The sequence below is a fragment of the Heterocephalus glaber genome, unplaced genomic scaffold (assembly GCF_053883595.1).
Source record: "Heterocephalus glaber isolate CG9 unplaced genomic scaffold, H.glaber_assembly_v1.0 deba00000621, whole genome shotgun sequence".
In the NCBI taxonomy this organism is placed as follows: Eukaryota; Metazoa; Chordata; class Mammalia; order Rodentia; family Bathyergidae; genus Heterocephalus; species Heterocephalus glaber.
The window spans coordinates 2,539,242-2,566,278 of NW_028258153.1; the positions used below are offsets into that span (position 1 = coordinate 2,539,242).

General features: G+C 40.4%; 2 protein-coding genes across 2 annotated transcripts in view; one reads left to right on the forward strand and one right to left on the reverse strand.

Annotated features, from left to right (window-relative positions):
* The window catches only part of Mogat1 (monoacylglycerol O-acyltransferase 1), a 32,689-nt gene extending 12,653 nt beyond the window's left edge, over window positions 1-20,036 (reverse strand). Inside the window, exons 1-2 of the mRNA XM_087205962.1 lie at window positions 6,354-20,036; window positions 5,313-5,673 (exon numbers count right to left, since the gene is read on the reverse strand). Coding sequence (XP_087062088.1) covers window positions 5,313-5,673; window positions 6,354-6,512 — 520 coding nt within the window. The 5' untranslated portion in view covers window positions 6,513-20,036. The remainder of the gene's footprint in view (window positions 1-5,312; window positions 5,674-6,353) is intronic.
* Window positions 20,024-27,037, forward strand: part of Farsb (phenylalanyl-tRNA synthetase subunit beta) — a 67,874-nt gene continuing 60,860 nt past the window's right edge. Inside the window, exon 1 of the mRNA XM_004864478.3 lies at window positions 20,024-20,161. Within this exon, the coding sequence (XP_004864535.1) occupies window positions 20,104-20,161 (58 nt within the window). The 5' untranslated portion in view covers window positions 20,024-20,103. The remainder of the gene's footprint in view (window positions 20,162-27,037) is intronic.

The window sequence follows — 27,037 nt, forward strand, 5'->3', positions numbered from 1 at the left end:
TGTATTTATTTGCTATTTCTACTTCTTTGTCTGAGAAATGTCTGTTCATTTCAGATGCCCATTTTTGGATTGGGTCTTTAAATTTGGGAGGTCTGATCTTTTTAAGTTCTTTATAGATTCGAGATAGTAGACCTTTGTCTGAGGAAGAGCAGGTGAAGGTTTTTTCCCACATTGTGGGTTGTCTCTTCACACTGCTGGTGGTTTCTCTTGCTGGGCAGAAGTCTTTTAATAAGAAGAGATCCCATTTGTTGATTGTTTGTGCTAGTTCATGGGCAACTGAGGTTTTGTTCATAAAATCTTTTCCTACACTGATGTCTTCAAGGGTTCTACCTAACCTCTGTTCCAACTGGTTCAGAGTTTCTATTTTAATATTTAGATCTTTAATCCATTTTGATTTTAGTTTAGTGCATGGTGAGAGATATAGGTCTAGTTTTAATCTTTGGCAAGTTGAAGCCCAATTTTTCCAGCACCATTTATTAAAGAGGCTATCTTTCCTCCAGTGAGGGTGTTTGGCTCCTTTGTCAAAGATGAGATGGCTGAGTGTGTCTGGCGCTGTTTCTGCATCTTCTAATCTGTTCCACTGGTCCTCAAGTCTGTTTCTTTGCCAGTACCATGCTGTTTTTATCACAGTAGCTTTGTAGTAGAGTTGCAGGTTGGGGATTGTGATACCCCCTGCCATGTCTCTGTTACCTAGAATTGCTTTTGATATTCTGGGGCTCTTCTTGTTCCAAATGAATTTTTGGATTGTTTTCTCAAGGTCTATGAAGTATGCTGCTGGGATCTCAATTGGAATTGCATTAAATCTATATAGCAGTTTTGGAAGTATGGCCATTTTCACTATATTAATCCTTCCTACCCAGGAGCAGGGGATGTCTGTCCATTTTCTGATATCATCTTCAATCTCTCTTTTCAGAATGCCATAGTTTTCAGAGAAGAGGTCTTTGATTTCTTTTGTTCACTGATTCCTAGGTATTTCAGTTTTTTGGATGCTATTGTGAAAGGAATTATTTGCGTTATTTTTCTCTCAGTGAGTCTGTCATTGGTGTAGAGGAATGCTATTGATTCTTGTGTGTTGACCTTGTAACCAGCTACTTGACTGAATTTGGTTATTAAGTCTAGAAGACTTTTGGTGGAGTTCTTGGGGTCTTCTATATAGAGTATCATGTCATCTGCAAATAATGACAATTTGACTTCTTTATTTCCTATCTTTATTCCTTTTATTTCTTTCTCTTGTCTAATGGACGTGGCTAATGTTTCCAGAACTATATTGAACAAGAGTGGTGATAGTGGACATCCTTGACTTGTTCCTGATTTGAGTGTGAAGGATTTCAGGTTTTGACCATTTAGTATGACATTGGCTGTTGGTTTTTCATAGATGGCTTCTATCAGTTTGAGGTAGAGACCATCTATTCCAATTTTTTGTAGGGTTTTTATCACAAATGCATGTTGGATTTTGTCAAATGCTTTTTCTGCATCTATGGAGATAATCTTATGGTTTTTGTCCTTGGCTCTATTGATATAGTGTATTACATTAATTGATTTTCGTATATTGAACCATTCCTGCATCCCTGGGATGAATCCCACTTGATCAGGGTGTATGATCTTCTTGATGATCTTCTGCATTCTGTTTGCCAGTATCTTATTAAGGATTTTTGCATCTTTGTTCATTAGTGAGATTGGCCTATAGTTCTCTTTTTCAGTTGGGTCTTTCTCTGCTTTGGAGATCAAGGTGATGCTTGCTTCCAGGAATGAATTTGGGAGTATTGCTTCCCCTTCAATTTCATTGAAGAGTTTAAACAGTAGTGGCAGCAGTTCCTCTCTAAATGTCTTGTAGAATTCATCAGTGAAGCCATCAGGGCCTGGGGTTTTCTTACTTGATAAGTTTTTAATTACATTTTCAATTTCATTGGTTGATATTGGGTTGTTCAGAATTTTTAGGTCTTCTTCGTTCAACTTTGGTAATTCATATGTATCTAGGAATCTGTCCATTTCTTCTGTGTTGTCCATCTTATAGGCGTATAGGTTCTGGAAGTAGGTATTGATGATCCTCTGGATTTCTGCTGGGTCTGTTGTCATTTCACCCTTTTCATTCCTAATTGCATGGATTTGGGCCTTTTTTTTACTTTTTCTGACAAGGTTGGCTAAAGGTTTGTCAATTTTGTTGATTCTTTCAAAGAACCAACTCTTGGCTTCATTGATTTTTTGTATCGTTCTCTTAGTCTCCATTGCATTGATTTCTCCTCTGATCTTTATAATTTCCTCCCTTGTATGAGCTTTGGGGTTGTCCTGCTCTTCTTTTTCTAGAAGCTTGAGGTTCAGCATCAGGTTGTTTAATTGGGATCGTTCTGTTTTCCTCATATGCGTATTCACTGCAATAAATTTCCCTTGTAAGACAGCTTTCATTGTGTCCCATAGATTCCGATATGTTGTATTGTCATTGTCATTTAATTGAAGGAACTGTCTGATTTCTTCTTTGATTTCCTCTGTGACCCATTAGTTATTCAGAAGGGTGTTGTTCAATTTCCACATGTTTCTGAAATTTTTTGAGTTTCTTTTGCTATGGATCTCCAATTTCATTGCACTATGGTCTGATAATATACAGGGGATAACTTCAGTTCCTTTGCACTTACTTAAACATGTTCTATGTGTGAGTATGTGGTCTATTTTGGAGAATGACCCATGTGCAGCTGAGAAGAATGTGTATTCTGATTTTGTGGGGTGGAAGACTCTGTAAACATCTGTTAAGTTCATTTGTTCAAGAGTTCGATTGAGTTCTAGTATTTCATTACTTATTTTTAGTCTAGTTGATCTATCTATTTGTGACACTGGGGTGTTGAGGTCCTCCACTACAATTGTATTAGTGCATATATGACTTTTCATGTCCATTAGTATTTGTTTTATATAGTTGGGTGCACTAATGTTTGGTGCATAGATATTTATGATTGTCATCTCTTCCTCTTGGATTCTTCCCTTTACGAGGATGTAATGTCCTTCTTTGTCTCTCTTAATCAGTGTTGGTTTGAAATCTACTTGATCTGCCAAGAGGATAGGCACTCCTGCTTTTTTTCGGGTTCCTGTCGCATGGAGTATTGTTTTCCACCCTTTAACTTTCAGTCTATGAGTTTCCTTTTGAAATAAGTGTGTTTCTTGTATGCAGCATATTGTTGGATTTTGCTTCTTGACCCATTCTGCCAGTCTATTTCTTTTGATTGGTGAATTGAGACCATTAACATTGATGGTTATAACTGAAACGTATTGACTTGTCATTGCCATGACTTTTTCTTTTTGTTGGGTTCTCCCCCTTTACATTTAATTTCTTGTCATGCCAGATGGGTTCATTCTGCTTTGCTTCCTGGGGTTGTGATCCTCAATGTCTGTTCCTAGGCTATTGTGTAAAATTCTTTGGAATGCTGGTTTGGTATTCACGAAGTTCCTAAGGTGCTCTTTGTCATGAAAGTATCTTATTTCTCCATCCATTTTGAAAGATAGTTTTGCAGGGTACATCAGTCTGGGTTGGAGGCTGTTTTCTTTTAGGGCTTGGAATATGTCACCCCAAGCTCTTCTTGCCTTGATGGTTTGTGTTGAGAAGTCTGCTGTGATTCTGATGGGCTTTCCTTTGTATGTGATTTGTTTCTTTTCTCTGACTGCTTGGAGAACTTTGTTCTTCTGTTGTGTTTCTAGAATCTTAACAATTATATGCCTATGTGTAGATTTTTTTTGATCAAGGCTATTTGGAGTCCTATATGCCTCACTTATCTGTATGTCAAGCTCTTTTCCCCTGCTTGGGAAGTTTTCTGCCATTATTCCTGTGAAGAGATTTTTTTATGTCATCTCCACTCTCTCCTGTTTCTTCATTGAGCCCAATCAGTCTTATGTTATTCTTTTTTGCATCATCTAGCAGTTGCTGGATTGATTTCTCATGGTCCCTTATAATTTTGAAGCAATTTTTCTTGTCCTGGTCACTAATTGCAATCTTATCTTCTATATCTGAAATTCTGTCCTCACATTGGCTCATTCTGCTCTGTAGACTTTCAATGGAGCTTTTCATCTCCTGGAAATCTATTTGCATCTGTTTTATGGATTCCATTTGTTTCCTATGTTGGGATTCCATCATGTTCCTCAGCTCCTCTCTAGATTTATTAATCATGTCTTGCACTAGGGGCACAATTTCTCCTGTTATCTGAGAAATTATTTCTGATTTCATTTTTTCCAGATCCCCTCTTGTTGCCAGTTCAGTGGGTCCAGGTGGTTGAGTATCAGAGGGTTCCATCTCCTTTCCCTTTGGGGTTGCTGTAGGTGATCTGGAAGTCTGGTTTTGAGACTTATTTACGTGTTTTCTCATTTTGACTGGGGCGGGGAGCTGTTAGCACCTGCACGGATTACCTCCTCTGAGCTGGGTGAGGTGGGACAGGGGCCACGAGCGGCGGTAGGGATGGTGACCCAAAAGCCCTTTCCTGTGGGCTGGGAGCAGCCCGAGGGATGGTGGCCGGGAAACCCCTTCCTCTGGACCAGGAGCAGTGGGATGGTGGCTCAGAAGCCCCTTTCTCTGGGCCAGGAGCAGCGGGACAGAAAGTGGCCCAAAAGCCCTTTCCTCTGGGCTGGGAGCAGTGGGAGGGATGGTGACCAGGAAGCCCCTTCCTCTGGACCAGGAGCAGTGGGACGATGGCTCAGAAGCCCCTACCTCTGGGCTGGGAACAGTGGGACTCAGTACCTTGGTCTGGTGGTCTGGTGTCCTCTGCGTCTTTATATTGTGGAATCAGGTGGCTGCCTGTCTGCAGCGGGGTGATTCGGTGTCTTCTGCGAGACTCAGGACCTCGGTAGGGCATGCACAGACCTGCCTGTCTGCAGTGGGCTGATTCGGCATGTTCTGTGCGACTCAGGACCTTGGTAGGGCATGGGCAGACCTGCCTGTCTTCAGCGGGGTGATTAGGCATCTTCCACGTGACTCAGGACCTCAGTAGGGCGTGCACAGGCCTGTCTCAGGAATTTTATTTTTTAACGAAGTCAGTCATATTTTATTTGGGGAGACAAAGACAACAAGCTGAATGTGTTTAGTTTTTTTCACTGCCATTACTTCAAGACACAATGGGGGATATTTTTCATTTCTAATATATAAGTATGCAAAATGCCTCTCAAAAGGAGTAATTTATCACTTTTTTAGATCTATGATTGTTTTTTCTACCTCTAGACATATAGAACATCCATTAATTTATTCTTTCATTGGATTGATATTTACTGAAATGTTCCTAATGTTAGATACTGGGATGGAATAGAAAAAAAAAAGACGCAGTCTATGTGTTCCTGGTACTAACATTCCAGTGGGGAAGATGAGGAACATCCAGAGGGCATGTGAAGTGCACGGTAGGGAGGAGGACACAGGGCTTTACTCAAACGACAAGTAACCCACATGGACTTTCTGTGGGCTCCCGCCACCCTAGCGCACCTAGAAACAGTGGCCTGCCAGTACTTCCCAAAGCTCATCAGATATTCCTGAAAGAGAGGGCACCGACACCAAGATGAAATCACATGAAGATAGGAAATTAAGCCAGGAAACAGCTCTTTGAAGCCCGAGTAATTTGTACAAAAATTTCCAGTCTCCAACACAAGTATTCCATGGGGGTGAGCCCCATATATATAGTTGTGACATGGATCTAAATCATGAGTTTTGATGAGCTGTAGCATGTTCATATTGAAATAAAAAAATAAAATGACCCCTTATTAGTGTCAATGAAAACAAAAGGACTCATGATTAGTTCTTATATAAAGAGGAAATAGAGAACAGGACATGTTTTAGTTCCCTGGATAGGGCCTATTTCTGAATATCTAAGCTATCCTCTGAGCCCAGATCCCTTCATGAACATTTCATATTGTAGCTCATTTCATAGTGCAGGCTTTCTTCCTGCTATGGCTTCATGTGTCCTCCAAAGAGCTTGAATGAGAAACTCAATCCCTAATACACAGTGTTGGGAGGTGGTGTCTACTGACAGGTGATTAAGCCATGAGGGCAAAGTAAATACAGGAACACCATTATTGTGGGAGGGGCTCTTCTAAAAGGACAAGTTCAGCTCCCTTTTGTTCTCTCACCTTCTCTTGCTTTTCTGCATCTGCCCTGGGATGATGTAGCAATAGAGCCCTTGGCAGATGTCGGCATTTTGATACTGGATCATCCAGCTTCCAGAACTGTGAGAAATACATTTATTTTCTTTATAATATACTCAGTCTCCATTATGGGAGCACAAAATGGACTTAGACACTCCTTTTGAAAAGGAAAAGGCTTTAGTTGTATACGATGAAAACAAACTTCCTCTCTACTCTCAGCTTAGAACAACACTATATAAAACAATTCTATTCACATGAATTGGAAAATAGTCCTTAAAGTATTTCCATAAAGTCCAGCTTCTGATCCAGTTGGATCTCCTGTCTCCTTGCTCGGGAGGCCGCCAATCAAAGTAGAGCCAAGTCAAATAAGGGAGGTAAAGGAACCAACAGTTGTATATAATCAGTATTATCATGATGCCAACATACACCTGAGCTGCAAGAAAAGGAAAAGCTTCATGGAATCAGGGTCAGTAAATGTCTGTTCCCTCCATTATACAATCATTGGCCCATGGTACAGGGATTTAACACATACCAGGTCTATTCATCTGAGCCTTGGGGTTCAGGTAAGATAATGTAGCAAGACAGCCATGATATTATTTAACATTTATGTGATGTTCATTGTATGCCAAGCATTGTACTTGTACTTTCTGCCTGGATATTTTCATTTATTCCTCATAGCCACAGCACCAATAAAGTAGCCATAGTACTCTTAACATGCTTTTTACCAAACAGAAAATAGAAAGTTAGAGAGGTGAAGTTGTCCAAGTCACACAGCATATAAGACATTGATCTGTCTGAATTCAAGGTTCCCCACTCAGCCATAGCCTTGCAACACCTCCCTGATATAAAATATGGAGGGATCATCACTGACAGGAGGGACAGAGAGAGCCCTATCAACTTGGTTAAAATGAGCTTCTGTCCTCAAATGATATGTCAGGTATCTGAGTAATAGCACCTGATCTTCTGAGATACAGCAGTCCCCCTTATATGTTGGGGATTTGTTCAGTGGATGCCTGAAACCATAGATACTCCTGACCCTTATATATACTATACTTTTTTCCATACACATATACATACAAGGTTTAATTAATAAATTAGGTACAGTAAGAGATTAATAAAAACAACTGGAATAGAATAATTAGAATAATACACTCTAATAGTTGTTAAAAATATAAATTCTTTCTAGAATTTTCCATTTAGTATTTTTAGATCACAGTTGACTACAAGCAGCTAAAACCATGAAAAGCAAAAATTGTGGATAAGTGAGGACTACTGTATATAAATATATACATACTAGTACACATGTGCATATACAGAGACACAGATTACTGTATATAAATATATATATACTGATATACATGTGTGCATACACACAGAGACACATGGATTACTGTACATAAATATATACATACTGATATATTTGTGCATACACACACACATCTGTACACATTTGGCCAATGTGACCATTAATCGTGATTGTCAACTTGACTGGATCAAGAAATGCCTCGCAGATTACTCAAGCACACTTCTGGGTGTGTCTGTGGGGTGTTTCCAGAGGTGACTGGCATATAGTCCAAGAAACTGAGGGAAGGAGGCCCACCCTGATTGTGCGTGGCACCATCCAATAGGCTTATAGTCTTGATGGGATGAAAAGAGAAGAAGGATAAAGTCAGCCTGCCTTTAAAAAGCTCCATTCTGCTTGAAGAAGTGCATCTTATCTGACTGCCATTGCTTGTGGATATTAGACTCCAGTTTCTTCAGTTTTTCAGTGTGGACTCATACCAGCTACTCTCTAGGCAGCTCCCAGACCTTTCCTTCTTGTACTGGTGCTATATCCTTGATCCCTCATGTTTTATGGCTTCCAGCTTCTTAAAACAGCTGCTGAATCCTCCATGTCTCCAACCCTCTTAGGCCATTGCTGCAGGGGCCTCTGAGTGCTTGGATAACTGAGCACTGTGAATCACATCCCAGGCAACCAAATCCCTAGGCAGTTCTAGGGCACACCTCAGGACTCTTCTCAAATGAAAGCTTTACAGCTTTGCACCCTTGAGCTTTTTGGGGGAGGAGTCTTGGTGACATGACCTCGAGCCATTTTTATTATCCTGATACAAAGTACTTGTTTTTTTTTAAGTGATAACCTTTTCAGCAACCAAGCTCTCCTCTGCTTCATATTTGTAGGCACTTTCTTTCTGGAAAAGCTGAAAACTTTTAAAATGGGCTTTCTGCTCTTGGTTTTCAGTATAAACCTGGCTAAAAACCCCAACAGTATTTGTACCACAGCCTCAATACTGGTGCTTGAAATTTCTTCCAACAGATTAATTATTCTGCCACACTAAGTTCAGTCTCCCATAAAGTCTCAAGACATGACCAAAATATAAATTTTTTCCCAGACTGTAACACACACGGTCTCAAGTCCAACTGCTGATGGAGTCTTTGTTTCTAACTGAAACCTCCTAAACCTGGCCTTTGCTGTCTGCATTTCTATCAGCATTCTGGTCTGAGCTCCAACCAGAATCTCCCATCAAACTTGCTTTACAGAATTCTCCAGCTTCTCTAGCTGGCATCTTCAAATCTTTCTAAACTCGTCTGGTGAACCAGTTCCAAAGGCATCTAAATGACATGGTCAAGTACAGTCACAGCAACAACCCCACTGTCAGTACCAAAACTGTCTTAGTCACTTTCTTGTCACTGAGACACAATATCCAACATCTACAACTTAAAGGAGAGGTTTACTTTGGCTCACTTTTTAATCCACTGTCAGCCAGCTCCAGGGAAGAATAGGCATGGCAGAGGGACATAGAAAAGGAAAACTACTCATATTACAGTAGTTAAGAAGCAGAGACAGTAAAGGGGGGAGGGGAGAAGGAAGATATATCCTTCTTAGTCATGGCCTCAGTGACCCATTTCCCCCAATCACCCCATCTCCTAAAAGCAAGTCAGCTACAACACTCTAATAATCCAATCACCTTCCAAAAGCCCCACCTAAGAGCACATGAGGCTCTTGGGGAACATATAGATATAAACCATAACACTCCAATTTTTAGCCAGCCAGTCAGAAGCACAGGTCACAACCTGGACTTTAGATTGACATCTAGAGTAAAGGCAGTCTAGTGGGCTGACTCATTAACTTCTAGGGTCTAATGTTAACTCCAGGTAAAAAGTATCAGAATCAAATTATAGCATATCCACTTGCGTGACTGAAGAGTTGAAGGAAGGATTGGTGTGGGATGGGGAAGGGGGAGAAAGCTTACACTGTCCATAAAAATAAACTCATAATAAACCCAAAATCCATTTTGAGTTTACATCCTAAATGTAAAATGTTAAAAGGATGAAAACCTAGGTGATCTTGAGTTTGTTAATGAATTTTAGACACAACACCAAAGAAACAACCCATGAGTCAGCTGCCACAGCTACTGTGACTATGACTTCTCTAAGTGTGTGAGCTTGGAGGCTGAATATATGGATTTATTGCTGTCACAAACTGCATAGCTCCAGAAGTCTAACCATAGTACAGGAAAAACAGGCCAGACAGTAAATGTTTGTCAAAGTGGTGGAGAAGAGAAGATGGTGGAGTGAAGGTTGGCAGTACATCATAGTCTTTCAAGGATCTAGAATCTTAAAGAAGTCACAAGGAGTAAGAGCTCCAGGAGTAAGGAAAGTGCCACAAGAAAACCAGAGAAACTGGAAAAATTGAAGAAAATACTGAGAAAAAAACCAAAGCAGCCTAGAACTCTAAGCCAACTCCCAGGTTGGAGGGGAAGACAAGCCCCCAAAAGAAGTCTGAACACCAAAAAGACCCTCAAATATTACTCTGAGTGGGGTGAGGAGGGGTATAGACACCAAAATATAACCAAACACAAGAACATACCAAAAGGAAACAGATTCTAACTAAAGAGATCTCTCCACAGAAGGAACAGTTTTTTTCCCCCTAGCTGATCTTTCATCCACAGCAAAGAAAGAAAGAAAGAGCAAGGCAACAAAATGCCCTCTAAAGCCCTCAGCCCCTCAAAAGCTGATCTGAAGGACACTGAAGTGGAGGAAGTTATAAGCAAAGAATCCAAAAACCAAATGGTCAAAATGTTTAAAAAACTCAAAGAAGAGATACACAAGCAATTTCATATTTATATACTTAAAGGGGATTTCATTAAACATATAAAAGATTTTACTAATAAAATGTCCAACAAGCTTAAAGAAGAAACAAGCAATAAACTCATGGAGTTAAACTAGGCAGTACAAAATATGGATGATTAATATGGTAAGGAATTAGAAATTATGAAAAGAAAGCAGGCAGACATGCAAGATATGAAAAATTCAATAGAAAGCATGACTAGCAGATTTGACCATTGTGAGAAAGTGTCTGAAATTGAAGATAAAGTGGATGTAGTAGATCCAAACTCAATGATACCCTAAAAATGACATGGCACTGTGCAGGCCAAATCCAATAGCTGCTAGATGACTCAAAAAATTAAAAAGATTTAAAAAACCAACTAACATCAGAATTATAGAAATATAGGAAAAATTAAAAGACCATTCAAAAGATATAAAAAATGTATTCACTGAAATCATAGCACAAAACTTTCTAAATCAAGAGAAAGAACTCAATATTCAAGTATAAGAATCATACAGAACTGAAATAGCCACATCCAGAAAAGAACCTCTCCATAACACATAATCAAAAATCCAGAAATTCAACAAAGGTGAGAATACTAAAAGGTTAAAAAAAGAAGCATCAAGCTACTTGTAAAGACAAACCTAACAGAAGCGCTTGTTGGCTATATTCATAGCAATCCTGCTGACATTATTTGGCCCATGTACTCTTAACTATTTCTTTGGCTTTGTCTCCTCCAGACTTAAAGCTATAGGCCTACCCAAGATGGCAATGCCTGGTGCCTATCAAGGGCCTTTAGATAGATCCTTTATAGAGTAATTGACTGCTGATCACAACTATGACCCTCTTCAGCAGGAAGTAGCCATAATGGTCTTCTCACCCTCTGCCCCCTCGCAGCAGTTAGAGGTACTTCTTGGGGGGGGGTTATATTACAGATAGATAAGTTAATTAGATATCTTGTGGGCAGTTAGACAGGGCCAGCCTTCAAGAAATCAACATGGAGGACAGTTGAGAAGCCAACTTGGAGGATAACAAGGCACTTTCATTGAAAGCCAGCTTTGTAAAAGAAGAGAACTACCACAACCATGTGTTTCCCCTAAGGCTGAATAGCAGTGATGGATATTGTAAATAGGTATCAATCACCTGGGTGAGGGACAAAGATCTTCCAAGAAGGATCCCTGACCCACCCCTTATCACCAAAAATCCTTGCTCATTCCTTACATGCTTGCTATGTGAATTGCTTCCCCATTGGATTCCCATTTAATCAATATTACCTAAGCAACTGTACTTGTAATCTTACTAGTTGACTATAGTTTTGTCCCACCTTGAACCTGCCACACCTTGTGGCTTTGTCCCATAAAACACCTTTGAGAAGTTGGGTGAGTGAGTAACCCACTTTCCGGTCCCCCTTCTGTCTCTCTTAGACAGAAGCTTTCCTACCCTCAATAAATTTTTCCTACTTAAAAAAAAAAAAGAGACAAACCTTTCAGGATTACAGATCTCTCAGTACAAACATTAAAGACCAAGAGAGCATGGAATGAAGTTGTTCAAGCCTTAAAAGAAAACAATTAACCTAGATTTCTGTAGCCTGAAAACTTAGCCTTCAAAGTAAATGGAGAAGACTTCCCATGACAAATAAATTTTTTTTTCGGAGTGATTACTTTTTAAAATTAATTTTATTGGTACATTTTAGGTATACAATATAATAACATTCATCATTGGAAATTTGTATCTTTACATAATCTCTCTTGGTTCTTATTTTTCCCCATTCCCCTCATGGAATTTTCCGCCATTCCCCTCATTTTCCCCCCATTTCCATGCCCTCCCTTCAACCCCTCCACCTATCACTATTTACAAAGATTTTGTTTCCATTTTTTTATTTTCTAATATTAATTCCATCTTGACAAAGAAATCTTAAAGAAATATATGACCAGAAAATCAGCATTGCAAAAAATACTCAAGGGAACCCCACACAGGAAAAAGGATGGCCACCAGCACCAAAGAGCAAAAAGGAAAGTATATATAGTACCTAATTGGGAGAGTAGTCAAACAAAAGGGAAAAAACCTCAAATCATCACTGTAAACATAATGCAGTGACAAGATTCAGGAAGCATCTTACAACAATAACTTTATTTCAATGGACTTAACTCACCAATTAAAAGACACACACTAGCAAATTAGATTATAAAGCAAAATGCAACCACATATTGCCTATAGGAAACACAACTTATCCAAAAGGAAGCTCACAGACCAATAGTGAAAGGATGAAAAATGATACTCTATGCAACCAGGACCTGAAAGCAAGCAGGAACAGCTGTCTTATTTTCAGACACAAATGGCTTCAAGCCAAAACTGGTCAGCATAAACAAAGATGGTCACTACGTACTGGTAAAGGGAACAATTCAATAGGAAGAGATAACAATTACAAATATTTATGCACCAAGTTTTGGTGAACCCAACCTCATAAAACAAAAGCTACTAGATATAAAGGGACAAGCTGGGCATGATGGTGAAGGCCTGTAATCCTAGCATTCTGGAGGCTGAGGCAAGAGGATTGCTGTGAGGCCAGCCTGAACTACATAGCGAGACCATCTCAAAAAAAAAAAAAGAACAGATAGATACCAATACAATAATAGTGGGGGACAACAACAACCTACTGTCACAATTAGATAGATGAAACAGACAAAAATTAACAAAGAAGTATCAGAGATAACCACACTGTTATTAGGTAGTTCCTTTGGAAATGGCTCACCAGTTAAACTTATTCCAAGTCTTCTTACCTCAAACAAAGAATTGAATGAGACAAGCCAGAAATGGTGGCAAAATTTTATTTGAAAAGTGAAGGGGATAAGAGAAAAACCTGCTCTGCAGAGTGAACTTGGGCTGAACAAAAGAGAGGAAAGGATAAAAGCAAAAATAAAAGTGTACCTTGTGTCTATGAGGAGTCACAATAGCGGGCTCTTTGTGGCATCTGTGTCTTTGTATGTTGTCCACATCTTGTGGGAGCTCAGAAGTTCTACATATGGGGTCCTGGGAGTTATTTGGCGCTGTCCTAGGATCTTATAATGGACAGGTCCTGCTTATTTCCCCAGTCAACTTTGCCATGCCCTACCTCTTATATCAACACCACTGAACAAATGGACTTAACAGACACCTGCAGAGTGTTTCACTCAACAAGCGAATATACATTTTTCTCAGCAGCACAAAGAACTTTTCCCAAAACAGACCATCTCTTAGATCATAAAGCATGCCTAAATAAATACAAAAGAATACTTCCACTGGCCTGGGCTCTGGGCAGGCTCTTAAAAGAGACAGCAACAACTCAAAGAGCAGTGTCCTTCCTGAGCAGTGGGGCAATACTCACATTAGAAAAACAGCAAGTCCAAATATATTACCTAATGACTTACCTCAAGGTCCTAGAAAAACAAAAGCAATCCAAATCCAAAGCTAGTACAAGGAAAGAGATTATAAAGTTCATAGCAGAAATTGATAAAGAGTAAAAAAGCAATGCAAAAAAAAAATCAGTGACTCAAAGAGCTTGTTTTTGAAGGAACAAACAAGACAAATCCCTAGCCAATCTTACCATAGAAAGGAAAGACACAAATCCAGGCAATTAGGAATGAAAAAGGTGAAATCACAATGGATTCTGTCATAATCTAGATTATTAACTACTCTAATAAAATGGAGAATTCAGAAGAAATGGAGAGACTCCTAGATACATATAAATTACCAAAGCTGAACCAAGAAGACACAAAAACTCTGAATAATCTGATATCAGACACTGAGATTGAAAAAGTAATTTTTTTTAAAAAACCCTAACAACTAAAAAAAGCTCATGTCTTGATGGATTCACTGCCAAATTTGACAAGAACTTTAAGGAAGGTCTAATGCCAATAAACTCTTTAATGAAATTGAAAGGGAAAGAGTACTTCTAAATCATTCCTTGGAGCTATCATTACCCTGATTCCAATACTGGAAAAAGACCTAACCAAAAAAGAGAACTACAGGTCAATCTCTAACACAGATACAAAAATCCTCAACAAGATACTGGCAAACAAGATGCAATAAATCGCCACAAAGTCATACATCACTGGGCGTGGTGGAGCGTGCCTGTAATCCCAGCACTCAGGAGGCTGATTAATTTTTGCAATGTGAGTGGGCATCATTCACCCTACTAAGGGCCTCGATAGAAGACAAATGAGCATTTGCTTTCTGCCTGTCTGAACAAAGACGTTAATCTTTTTCCTCAGTGTTCCTGGTTCTCAGGCCATCAGAAAGCACCTATACCAGTAGCTCTCCAGCACTCAGCCCTTCAAACCAACCCATCCACTTTCCTGGGTCTCCATGTGGAAAGACTGTGGGGTTTCTCAGCCTCCAAGACTGCACAGGCCAATACATTATAGCATCCATCCATTTGTTCATCCCCTATGATTATATTTCTCTGGAGAACCTCTATACAGGTATCTCAGCTCCCCAGCTCCACCCCTTCTGTCCCATCCAGAACTAACTAGTCTCATATTTTGTGGTCATCATCTCTCATTTTTTTCTTATACTTTTACCATTTTATTTATATTTGATTAACAGTATGATATTCAGGTCAGCTTTCCTTTACTATAACAAATACCTGAAATAATTGATAAAAACTTAATTTTGGCTCACAATTTTGGAGCTTCAGTCCACTGTGTGCTGGCCTACTGCTTTGGGCCTGTGGCAAATCACCACATGAGCACAAGGCAGAGCAAAATCGTTCCCCTTATGGTTTGGAACTAAAAGAAATCAGGGTCTGTCGTGAGTACCACCCACTAAGCCTCACCTCTTAAAATTTTCCACCATCTCACAGTAGTGTCAAGGAGGGGACTAAGCTTTTAACAAATGGGTCTTTGGGAGACATTTTAGCTCTGAAATAGATGAAGTAGCCTGTTTTTAATGTTAATAGAAATGGCATCATAGTGTACACATTTTTGTGACTTAATTTTTTCTCAGTATCATGATTTATCAAATTAATAAATGCATTCAATTTCCACCACTGTATGGTATTTTTTGGTGAATTTATCATAATGTTCACCAATTACAGTATTAATGGAATTGTTTCTGGCTTTTTGTTAAAATGAACAATGTAACCATAGCCCTTTTTATTTGGGACTTCTGGTGCACTAAGAGTTTTCTGGGGAATAGTTTTAGGATTATAATTGTTGCTTGACACTATTGTAAGATGATGCAAACTTTTAAGAGGTGAGGCTTTGTGGGAGATATTTGTGACATCCTCCCTTTTTAGGTAAAAACATATTTTCCAAAGTGGCTGTATCAATTTATACGGCCACATTTTTACCCAGATCTGATTTCATGAGACTTTCTAATTTTTACCAATCTGGTGGGTATAAAAATGTATTTCATTATAATTTGAATTTGTACTGATAGGGAAAAGTTTTAGACAACTTAGTAGACTGAACATTAAGGTAGTTGTAGAAGCAAAATAAGTAATGTATTCCTTTAAGATTTGCTTTTCCCATAACGCTTCTTGTTTAAGGTGATGGTTATCTGATTTTTTAACCAGTAACTTCATTATAGTTAACATTTTAACCTAACAAAGTCACAATGCCTGGGTAAATTTACAATGTATATGTGCTTATCTCGTGTCTGTGACTTGTAACTAGGAACTGGAATTGTATTTACACAACAAAGACCACTAGGGATGAGATAATGTCTAACAAAGGTATAAAAAAAAGAGACTAACAAAGAACGCAGCAGCACGACACTGACCAGACCATTTTCTGGTGCTCCCACTTGCTTACAAGTAGAACTTTTATTATTTTACCCAAATTCTGTGTCTCTGTGTATTTTTTTCTGCGATTTCCAGAACAGTACTTCCTTGGTTTCTAATTAATTTTTTCTGTGTTTATTATCCTGCTCTTGTTTTCATTTCTAGCAAATGCTGCCAACTCATTCCTGCTTTCAGGTTGGCCTTAAAATTAGGCAAAAGAAGCACATCTATGTGCATTTTGTGATATATTATCTCAGCATTTTCCATGGCAGTCAGCTAACGCCATTTGTTTACAGCCTGCTCTTCTCTTTTCTATTATGATTTTCTAAGTTTAGCTGGTCACAGAACACATGTAACATGAGTAAGGATAAAAAGCAAGATGGATGAGTTGGGGAATGCAGGAGATGAAAGCAGAATGCTCCTCAGTGGTCTGAGGCCAGCCAGAAGCTGGCTAGGACAGATAAAATAATGGCAGCTGCCCTCTTTCTGAGATGGATGACATGATAAGAACCATACTAGTTATTTATGAGATTTATTTCTAACCCTTGCCATAATTCTCTAAGGTTTTCCCTATTTTATAGTGGAGGAAACTGAAGTTCAGAGGGCAGAGAACACTTTGGAGTGCTCAGAGGAAGTCTTTTATTCATTGAGTACTAAGCACCAAGTGTGCATAGAAAACTGTATATAGTATCAGGATGTTTGCTATTTACAGAATGCTGCTAATATTTTATGTTGGTAACTGGGAGTATACTTCCTCTGACGATGAAGGAAAACTAATACAGTGAAAATGATTACCACTCAGGGTGACCTAAATCCCACCCAGTTTCTGTCTCCTATAGTGTAAGGCCTTGGAGGTCCTCACTCACGGTATAATATACATGATAGGGACAGGGCTCACCTGTAGAACTGCCTTAACTCTGCCTTACAAGTTGAGTGATTCCCACAGTTTGTGCCTTAGTTTCATTATTCGTAAATGGGGACAGTATTAATGCCAACTTTGGTGTATTTTTTCCCCATGGCTGCTGAAATGACTTATTACAAACTTTAAACTTAAAACACAAGTTTATTCTCCCACAGTTCTGGAGGCCACAAACCCAAACTCTGGGTTTGGGTTTCACTGGGCCAATATCCAAGTGTCCCAGGGCTGCGTGATAAGCTAGGGGCCTATCCCTCCCTGCCTCTTTCAGTTTCTGGTGGCAGCTGGCACCCTTGATTTATGCCTGCCACACTCCAAACTCTTGCAGGTAGGGTCCATCTGACAATCCAGGACAATCTCCCCATCTCAAAATCCTTACACTGCAGAGACCCCGGTTCCACATAACAGTAATGTTTACAGGTTCCAGGGTTTAAGGCTTGATTATCTTTGCAGGCCATTATTGCACCTAGTACACTCACAGTTGTTATGTATTATAAGCAGCTAAGTTAGATAAAATTAAGGTACAGTCAGAGAGGGACTAGGCTCTCATGTCAGTGCAGAAGACACGAACACATCAAAACTGGCTGGAGGTGCATTTGGAGCCAAGAGCTCAAGATTATACTGTAACTGATACCACTCTTTTGAGATTTCCATAGAAATAGACCATTATTTTATGAGGGGCGGGCCACCCTCTCCCACCCACTAAAACTAAGACTAAGACTACTAAACAAAGACTAAAGACTAAGACTACAGATTATTAACCAAGGTTAATGTCATCTATATGCCCTTGCTATGTGCCCCCTTCACAATTGATCAATTTTATCTAAGAAGCTATACTTGCAATCTTATTGATTACAGTTTGACCCATGTTGTATCTACCTCACGACTTTGCGTATAAAATATTCAGGTATGATCGTGGGGGCAACCAACTCAGGATCCCTCTTGTCTCTTAGGAGCTATTCCTAGTTCCCATTCTCCAGCTCCCAACTGTGTGTGTACCTCAGTCCCTTGAGCACCTGTGGTCCCCTTGAGTGCAGTCTATCTCTCAATAAATTTTTCCCACACGTAACCTCCATTGTTCCTTGGAATTCATTCTTTGATTTCAGGGAACATGAACTCAGCACATCAGTTTGGGAGTTATATCTCTCCTATATCGTAAGGAGGAAATCTGCTAGTGTTGGCAGTGGGCAGAGCACAGCATTTGACAGCATAAAATGGTGAGAAGACAGTCTTCTCAAGGTTAAATAAAGCTACATGGATACAGGTGAAAGAAAGATTAATTAATGAAGTAAAAAGAGGTCTGGCTGGCCATGATGGCACAGGTAATTCCAGCACTCTGGGAAGCTGAGGCAGGAGAATTACAGCATTGAGCCCAGTTTGGGAAGTTAGTGAGATAGGAGATTAGGGCATGGCAAAGCTGGCTGGGGAAGTAGGCATGATCTGTTAATTACAAGAAGCCAGACACATGCACAGAACAGTTCCCAAAGCTTGGATGTGCAGGTTTTCAATAGGATGGGCTGGACCTGATGTCAGCCTGAGGTGTGGGATCCAAGCACTGCCATTCAGTGATAAAGGACCTCCAAATGATATAGGGGAAATAACTCCCAACTTGCTAGATGTCCAAATACACTGAGTTTGTGTTCCCCAAATCAAAGAATGAATTCTGAAGAACAGAGGTTAACAATAGGAAATGTTTATTGAGATAGATAGCTCCAGGGAGGCAAGAGGGGACCCTAGTGGTTTGCCATGGACTCCACTTTACAGAGGAAGTTTCATAGAGCAAAATCATGAGGTGGGTACAATGTGGGACAAAACTGTGATCAACCAATAAGATTACAAGTATAGCCGCAGAGGTAATATTGATTCAATGGGGAAGCAGGTCAAATGGCAAGTGTACATAGAAAGAACAAGGCCCTTTTTTGGAAGAGATTAATTAGGAGGTCCTGCTCACCCCCTGGGTGACTGATGCCCATTAGGCTTTACTGGACCAGGTAATATTGATTATAGTATATTGTTTATTCCTCCGGAAGGTATTGTCTTGAGGCCTGGCCTTCAGTGAATATGCCTCTAGCCACAATTATGCAATGTCTTATCTTCTGTACGGACTCCTTCAAGGGCCTAGCCCTGTCTAATTATCTATATATTTCTATCTAACCTAGCTGTCTGTAGTATCAGGACCTGTATGTAGGAGATTTGGACAGCATAAAAGGATACACTGATGCCATTAAGAGCTTGCTATCATAACTTTTCCGATAGCCCATGTTGCGTTTCCCAGCTGTAGCGTACTTTTATCTTTGCGTTTACCCTCTTTCTCTTTACTTGGCCCAAGCTCGCTCTGCAGAGCCAGTTTCACCCTCACGCTTCACTTTCAAACATTGTTACTGCTTTTTGCTCATTTCGTTCAATTCTTGGTTCAAGAGGAAAAGAACCTGGAATCTAACTCCAGAGGGAGAAGCGTGCATCCCAGAAACCGGTAACGTTTAGCTGGCAAGCCACTGTTAGAAGCAGGTACCCCATAACATTAGTGCTCAGACTCTATCACAAAGTAAAAAAAAGGGGGGGGGGAGTGGCAAGGTGGGAATGACGCTCAGCGAGAAGGTCCTGGGTTCATTCGCTAGTGCCCCAAAACAAAAATAAAACCAACCAACACACAAAACTCCACGCAGATCTCTCAGCGTTTGTATCTGTACTTCTTTTCTTTCTTTTTTTTTTTTTGGTACCGGGGATTGAACTCACGCTCAGGACCTCACGCACAGTGCCACTGAGCTAAATCCCCGGCCCTGTACTTTCTCTTTTCTAGGAACCCTGGGACCCCAGCAATTCGCTTCTGGTCAGCTGCAGAAACACTACCAACCCTGGCCACTGCCAGTTCAACATACTCACCCCTTTTCATGCCCCACCCACCAGCTTCCCCAAGCCTCCGCGCTCTGGCAGTATCCGGGTCTTCAGGGTCTATCCACTGTACTGCCTGTCAAATTCTAGATAACTTTATGTAATTTTGTCTCTTTACTAAGCTTTTAAATCACTAGTACAATCCATCATTTTACTTCTCTGTGCAGTCGCAATCTGTTTATGTTGATGTGAAAAAAGGGATTAGAAGTCGCTGTAATCAGACAGGCTATATTTAAGACAGTCCGTAAAACGGCGGCGGGGTCCTACGCCCTTCCCTCGCTAAACCCAGGTTTGCCGGCCGCGCACGCGCAGTGGACTTGATTCGCCATGCCGACTGTCAGCGTGAAGCGCGATCTGCTCTTTAAAGCCCTGGGCCGGACCTACAGTGAGTGTCCGCCCCGAATCTTGGGCTCCGCGCCTCTCCTCTGGGTCTGGGACGCCTTCCAAAATGGCATCTTGGCAACATTCACGCCGCCTGCACTGCAGGTTTTGGCTTTGGGACTGACGAGCGAGGTGGCTCGGCCGCTCAGAACCCGCTCCGCAGCGGCCACAATTGCATCACCTGCATGTGCCCGGCGCTTCGTGTCATTCATTCATTCATTCATTCATTAGCATCGAGCGCCTGCTGCGCGCCCAGCTCCAGCGTTGGTGCCAGGGTCGGGAACAGGAAGAAAGCTCTGGGTTGCATCCCGAGTGCAGACAGATGAGCGCTGTGGAAACTCAGTTTGTGAGGGGGTGAAGGAAGGCGTTTGAACGGGGGGGAGGGGAAGGCGTTCCGTCGGTCAACCGTTTATTTAATGTTTGTCGAGTGCCAGTTATGGGTCAGGCATCGTTCTAAGATCTTGGAAAGGCAGCTGTGCATATGACACAAAAAGGACCACATTTTCATTTGAAGGATGCGAACAGTAAACAACAAATGATTTGGGGGGAATAAAACTATCAAGAAAAAAAGCAAGATGTTAAGAGCAGCATTTGATAGGATTGGTAACACTGAGTTGAGACCTGAATGTTGAGTCTGTTCGATAGACTTTGTCGTCACTCTAATATGGTCTCTTTCTCAGTTCTAAAATCATAAACATTTTGGGGGAAAAAAGGGGAAATAGCAAGTAAATTATCATTTGCCCCACAGATGGAGCAGTTGAAATGACATCTGCTCCACCCCATAATAATCAGCTTGAATAAAGGCTGTAGCAAATAACTTAGATATCAAGATAACAAAGCCTTAAAATAAACCTTTCCCAATTTAATAACACAGCATCTCAGAATAAGATACTATTGTGAAAATAATGTTAGTTTTTAAAAAACTTTCCTAAGGGTATACTTTCAGACACCACCTGTTCTCTTTGAAAGTGAAGGTAATACCCTTCCCTTTTAACTTGGCTCTAATTCCTCATCTGCTTTTTATGCTTGTTGTATTTCTTATCCTAGTAAACCATAGTTTCATTAGTGTGATATGATATACCTGAATTACACAAGATGGTATGTGGTAAATGCTTGTTCAAAACCACCTAGAATCAGTTCCCAGGTCTTACTTTTCCAGTTAGGAAAGTAAGACCTGATTCAAATTTTTTAAAATGGTGAGCTTTGTAGCTCATGTGTTGAGCTATCACCTGATGTTTTAACAGCTTCTTCCTTTTTTTTTCTTTTTTTTTAACATGAGTGATTAAGTAAGCTTGACTTTGTTGTTTGTTTTTTGACACAAGGGCTTGCTGTATAGTTTAAGCTGGCCTTGAACTTACTGTGAATCCTAGACTGGCCTTTAACTTGTGATCCTCCTGCTCCTGCCTCAGCCTCTCAAGTGCTAGGATAACAGGTGTGCAACACCATTCCTGGCTTGATTTTCTGTGGAGAATGTATGTTTAGCTACTAGTCTTTTGAGAATTTCAGTCAGAAAGACTGATGTTATTGAGATGTACTTCAGGCCGGTTAGAAATAATACTCCTCAGTATTTTATTTTTATGGGAACGGGGTTTGAGCCCAAGTAATTTACAACACCCCTAACCCCTTTTATTTTGTTTATTTTTTTTTTTTTTTGGAAGGCAACAAGGCACAGACTTTATTCACCTGGGTGCAGGTCTACTGAGCGTGAGCAACCTGTCAGTGGTGAACAAAGAACAGGCAGGGATTTTTATAGGTGAAGGGGAAGGGGTCTGGAACGTACAGGGGTCAGAGCAAATATGTGTGGTCGGGGTCCATGCAGCAGTCAGGGCAGTTGTGTGGGTGTTGACGTTGTGCTGTGCTTTGTGGTCTTTTCTCCTTTCTATAACACCGTTCTTCTGTGTGCAAGGACACTGAAGACCCTGTATCTAGTTGGAGATGGCAGGGCATATGCCTAGTCTTCAGCCGCTTGAAGGAGTGGATTGTCTTTGCTGAGCTGCAGTTTTTTATAGCTGCTAAAACTAACTGTCCTTGGGCACCTCGCTGGCTCCATGTCTTGGCTACTGTGAATTGTGCTGTAGTAAATGTGGGTATATGGGTATCCCTGTAGCATGCTGGCTTCAATGCCTGCTAGACATCCGAAATGCCAAGTTTGTGTTCTATAAACTTGAAGAATGAATTCTAGGAAAAATGGAGGTTAAGAGTAGGAAGAATTTTTTTTTTTAATTTTTAAAAAAAATTTTATTAGTACAGGTTTGCAGTACATAATGATTACATTCATCGTGGGGAATTGGTACCTGTACATAACGAACACATCTTAATTCCTTTTACTTCCTCTTCCTCTCATCTCCATCTATCTCTTGGTACCTTTTCCGTTTGCAAAAAATCTAGCTCTCTGTCACCTATTATCTATCTTTTAACTTGCTCTTTAAATTTTTTATACTTTAGGTTTCTCATATAAGAGAAGCCATTTGATATTTAAGCTTGTGTCTGATTTATAGTTTTTCACTTAATAGTATGGTTTCAAGGTGCCTCCATTTTTCTACAAATGACTCAAATTTATGCTTTTTTAGAGCAGAGTACTACTTCATTGTATATAAATACCATATTTAAGAAGGATTTATTGAGAGAAAGATAGCTTCTGTGTAAGAGACAGAAGGGATGACATAGGGGGAATAGATGTTACTCCCATCATGCTAGATGTCAGATATGCCACATTTGACTAAGGAACAACAGAAGTTAAGAGTAGGAAAATTTATTGGAGAATAAGAATTAGGAATAAAAATAGCTCCTGAGAGGCAGGAGGGGTCCCAAATGTGTTGCCACCCCTTTTATTTTTTATTTTCGGATAAGATTTTGCTAAATTGCCTAGGTTGAGCATGAACTTTCCATTCTTCTGAGTAGCTGGGATTAGAGGCTGGTGCCACTGCACCCAGCTTCATCATGAGTTTATACTGTGTTCTTTCTAGAAACTTTTTAAGTGCCACTTGAGTTAAGGTCAGCTGGAACAGTATGTTTAGTAAAGCATTTGGATCCATCTTGTCTCTTTCCATTTTTCCTTTGTTTTCTTATTTCTAGAAAAGTGTCTCACTCATGCATTCCTATCCACATTCTCTTACTTTAGTCCCTCCAAGGGTCACCATCTGTTTACCTGAAATTCTATTATTTTTTCCAGTCACCACCACCCCCTTCACAGCTTTTCTTATCAGGGGTATTCCTCTCTAGCTGTTGCTTATTATGGTTACTTGGTTCTTCTGCTTCCTTTGGAGCAGTTTTGTTTTTCTACATTATTCCTGCCTTTCCGCTCGTGTAGTTTCCTTTGCCACTCATTTTCTTGTTAATGGATTATCACTCCCCTTCAATTCTGGCCCTGTCTTGGCTTGGTGTAATTGTTGTCAATACTGCCAGAGCCATGTGAGCATATCATACAAACCCCTGAGGTAAGATCTGTTGTTTTGTTGGAGAAAATTGTTAATCATTTTATTCTTGGTTATCCTTTGCATCTAAACACATAAAGTACAGCTGAAAACCTAATAATTCAGATTCAGTATAGTGTAATTATTCTATGCAGTTTGGCTAATACTCATTTAATTGCCTATTACTGCATAACAAATTACCCCAAATTCAGTGACTTAGAACTACTTGCTATCTTGTTAGTTTCTCTTTGTTGTTGTTGTTTTAAGGTAGAATCTCACTGTGTAGCCCAGGCTGGCCTGGGAACTCACAATCCCCCAGCCTTAGCATTTTTTTTTTTTGTATATCCTTTTATTTGTACATTTTAGATGTATAATATAATGACATTCATCATTGGAGATAGGCACCTTTACATACTGTCTTGGTTCTCATTTTTTCCCCCTTCCCCTGCCCTCCCTTCAGCCCCTCCATCCCTCCGTATTTACAAAGACTTTGTTTCCAGGTTTTCATTTTCTCATATTATTAATTCCATTCCCTTCTTTCCTTTCCCCTACCCCTCCCACTTCCCCCTCCCCTTTGCCCCTTTTCTCCCTACTTCACATTATCTATTCTACCTTTTAGTCCTTACTTACACTTTCAGTTTGCCTTAGCCTTTTAAGTGATAGGATTACAAGCACCCACCCAGCCTCCTATGTAGTTTCTGATGGTCAGAAATTGGGGGGTGATAGTCTGGCTGAAGCTCTCTCATCAGATTGTAGTCAAACTGTCAGCCAGATCTGTAGTCAGCTCAAGGCATCACAGGCTAGAAAATCTGCTTCCAGGTTGATTTAAGAGGTTGTTGCAGGCCTAGTTCCTTTCTGATTTTTGACCGAAGGCTTCAAGTCCTTTCATCTTGGCTTTTCCATAGGATTACTTACACAGTGCTATTTTATTTATCCCTGAATGAGAAGTCTGAGCGAGCAGGTAAATGAGAAAGCTTCAGTTAAGCAGAAGCTTCAGTTTTTAATACTTTGTCAGAGATGATACATCATTCTTTTTCACATTGCTCACACAGACCAATGTTGACTCTGTATGGAAGCAGACTGTATGAGGAGGAAGATATTGGAGGCTGATTGCTACAGTCCTCCTTCTGGTCCTCAGTGATTCCTGTTCTCATACATGTAAAATACAGTCGCCCTCTGAAGTGTCATTGTAGTGGCAGCTCAGAATCCAGAATCTCATCATCTAAATCAGGTTCCGAGGTGGGTGAGGCTCTTCAGACATGGTTCCCTGAGTAGCTCCTTGAATATGTCTAACTCTTTGCCTAAGAGGCTCAAGAACCAAGGCAGCTGCCTCAGACACATCAAACAGACAATGGTGGGATGGATTTAGATGTAGGATAACTACTGTAGACATTCCGCTAAAAGGAGGCGAAAGTGGAAGATACAAAGGAATCATTTGTCTGTGACAATTCCAAAACTGAATGACAAATGTTGGATATTCTTTTTTTTTTCCTGGATTTTGGAGACAGGCTCTCACTATGTAGTTCAGGCTGGCCTTGAACTCACTGTGTAACTCAGGCTGCCTCAGTCTCCTGAGTGCTGAGATTACAGGGGTGTGCCATCATGCCTGGCTATGTTGGAATTTTTTTATTCCAGTACCTGGGACTTGAACTCAGGACCTTGCACTTGCCAGGCAGGCGCAGCACCACTGAGCTACATCCCTGGCTCCTGTTGGATGTTCTTAATTAGGTCTCAAAGCCTGGGATAATTCTCCATGCCTCTGTGCCCTGCCCTGGAGGCTCTTGATTCCACACTCTGAGTGGGATCTCCAGAAAACACGTGCTTCACAGCTGATTAGTTTTCTCGGTCTACTTCTTGCTAATAGAATTTGGGGGTTCAAAGACTTAATTCTGTCAGTTTCTGCCCCTTTCCATGCAAGCTGGCAGTGTTTCTGCCTGTGTATTTTGTGGGTCTTCATTGAGTTTTACTGGCTTCTATTTCATTAGTTAAAAAGACAGCCACAAATCTCTGAAATAAGTTGTTTCTGTACTTTGGGCATCTGCTCATACAGTTCTCTTAATTAAGCTTTCTTGTGTGATTAATTGGATTTGTTAGACACACCCCTAATTCCTTTATTGTGCCTTTTGTATGAATTGTGATTATGATCTTTCTGACTCTTAAGATTTTTCAGTCATACCCTTGATTGATTCTATCTTATGCCTTGGATTTGGTCTTTGCTCAGAAGTTATTTCCTAATTTTAATATTGTTTAACATCTTGAGAGGCTGAACATTTTTAAAATCGTCAGCATCTTAGTTCTTTTGGTTTAGTAGCCCTTCCTTTAGTTTATCTCTTCTCTTACATAATCCTAAGAAAAGACCAAGGCTGCACATTGCACACTGTCTGGAAATCTTAGTTACACCACTGCTTTGATTAAGTATATTTTCTACAGTCCATCGCAGGTGATAATGTTGCTAAGTTTTCTTCCTCTACATGACAAAGACTGCCTTTTTCCTACACTCCAGTAGCTATCTTAATTTCTTCCATGTGCTCACCTGCATCCTGATTAAAGACTATGAGGCTTCTGTGAACATTTTTAAGGCCCTTAGGGTCTCCTTTACATTCCTCACAGATTGCTGTCAGGTTCTTGAGTTACTGCCTTGGTTTTGGCTCTTGTTCGGACAGCTCTGCACTTCCGGGGACTAAGGCATGTATCAGTAGTCTCTTGCTACCTAACAAATTAACCCAGTGCTTGGGAGTGTAGAACAGTATGCCGTTATTGTTTGACAGCTTTTAAGAGGCAGGAGTCAGAGTAGCTTAGCTAGGTGGTTCTGGCTCTGGATCTTTTACCAGGGTGCAGTCACCTCACGATTTGGCTGAACTGGGGACCTACTTCCAGTCTCACTGACTGGGTTGCATCAGACCAGAGTTCACACAAGCGCATGAGCACTGGGAGGCAGGATCGTCGAGGACCATCTCGGAGGCTGAGGGCCTCTGTTACTACCTGCCTTAGTTAATGATAGTCCCACTTTCTTCCCTTCAAAACCGGAAACAGCAGTTATCCTAGGCTCCTGCTCACTTGCTGTTTTACCTGCTATCAGTCAGCCATCAAGCACAAATTTAGCCTCTAATATTTATCATATTCCTTCTTCTTTATGCTCACTGTGGCTGGTTTAAATGAAGTCCTCACTATTTCACCTGTGCTGTTGTAAGAGACTGCTTCTTCATTCTCAACCCAGCCACCAGTCTAAAATGCAGATCTCGGACCAGAGTGCTTGCCTAGCATGTGTGAGGGCCTGGATTTGATAGCCAGCACCACAAATAAATAAAAAGAAAAATATACATCTTATACATGTTTTCCCAACTGAAAAAATCCTTCAGTGTAACTTCCATTGCTTGCAGGAAGATAGTAGGAAAATCCCTTGGCATGTCGTTAGTTGTCCTCTTCCTGCTGATCGACCCTGTTTCTTCCTGACAGGAACCTTACGC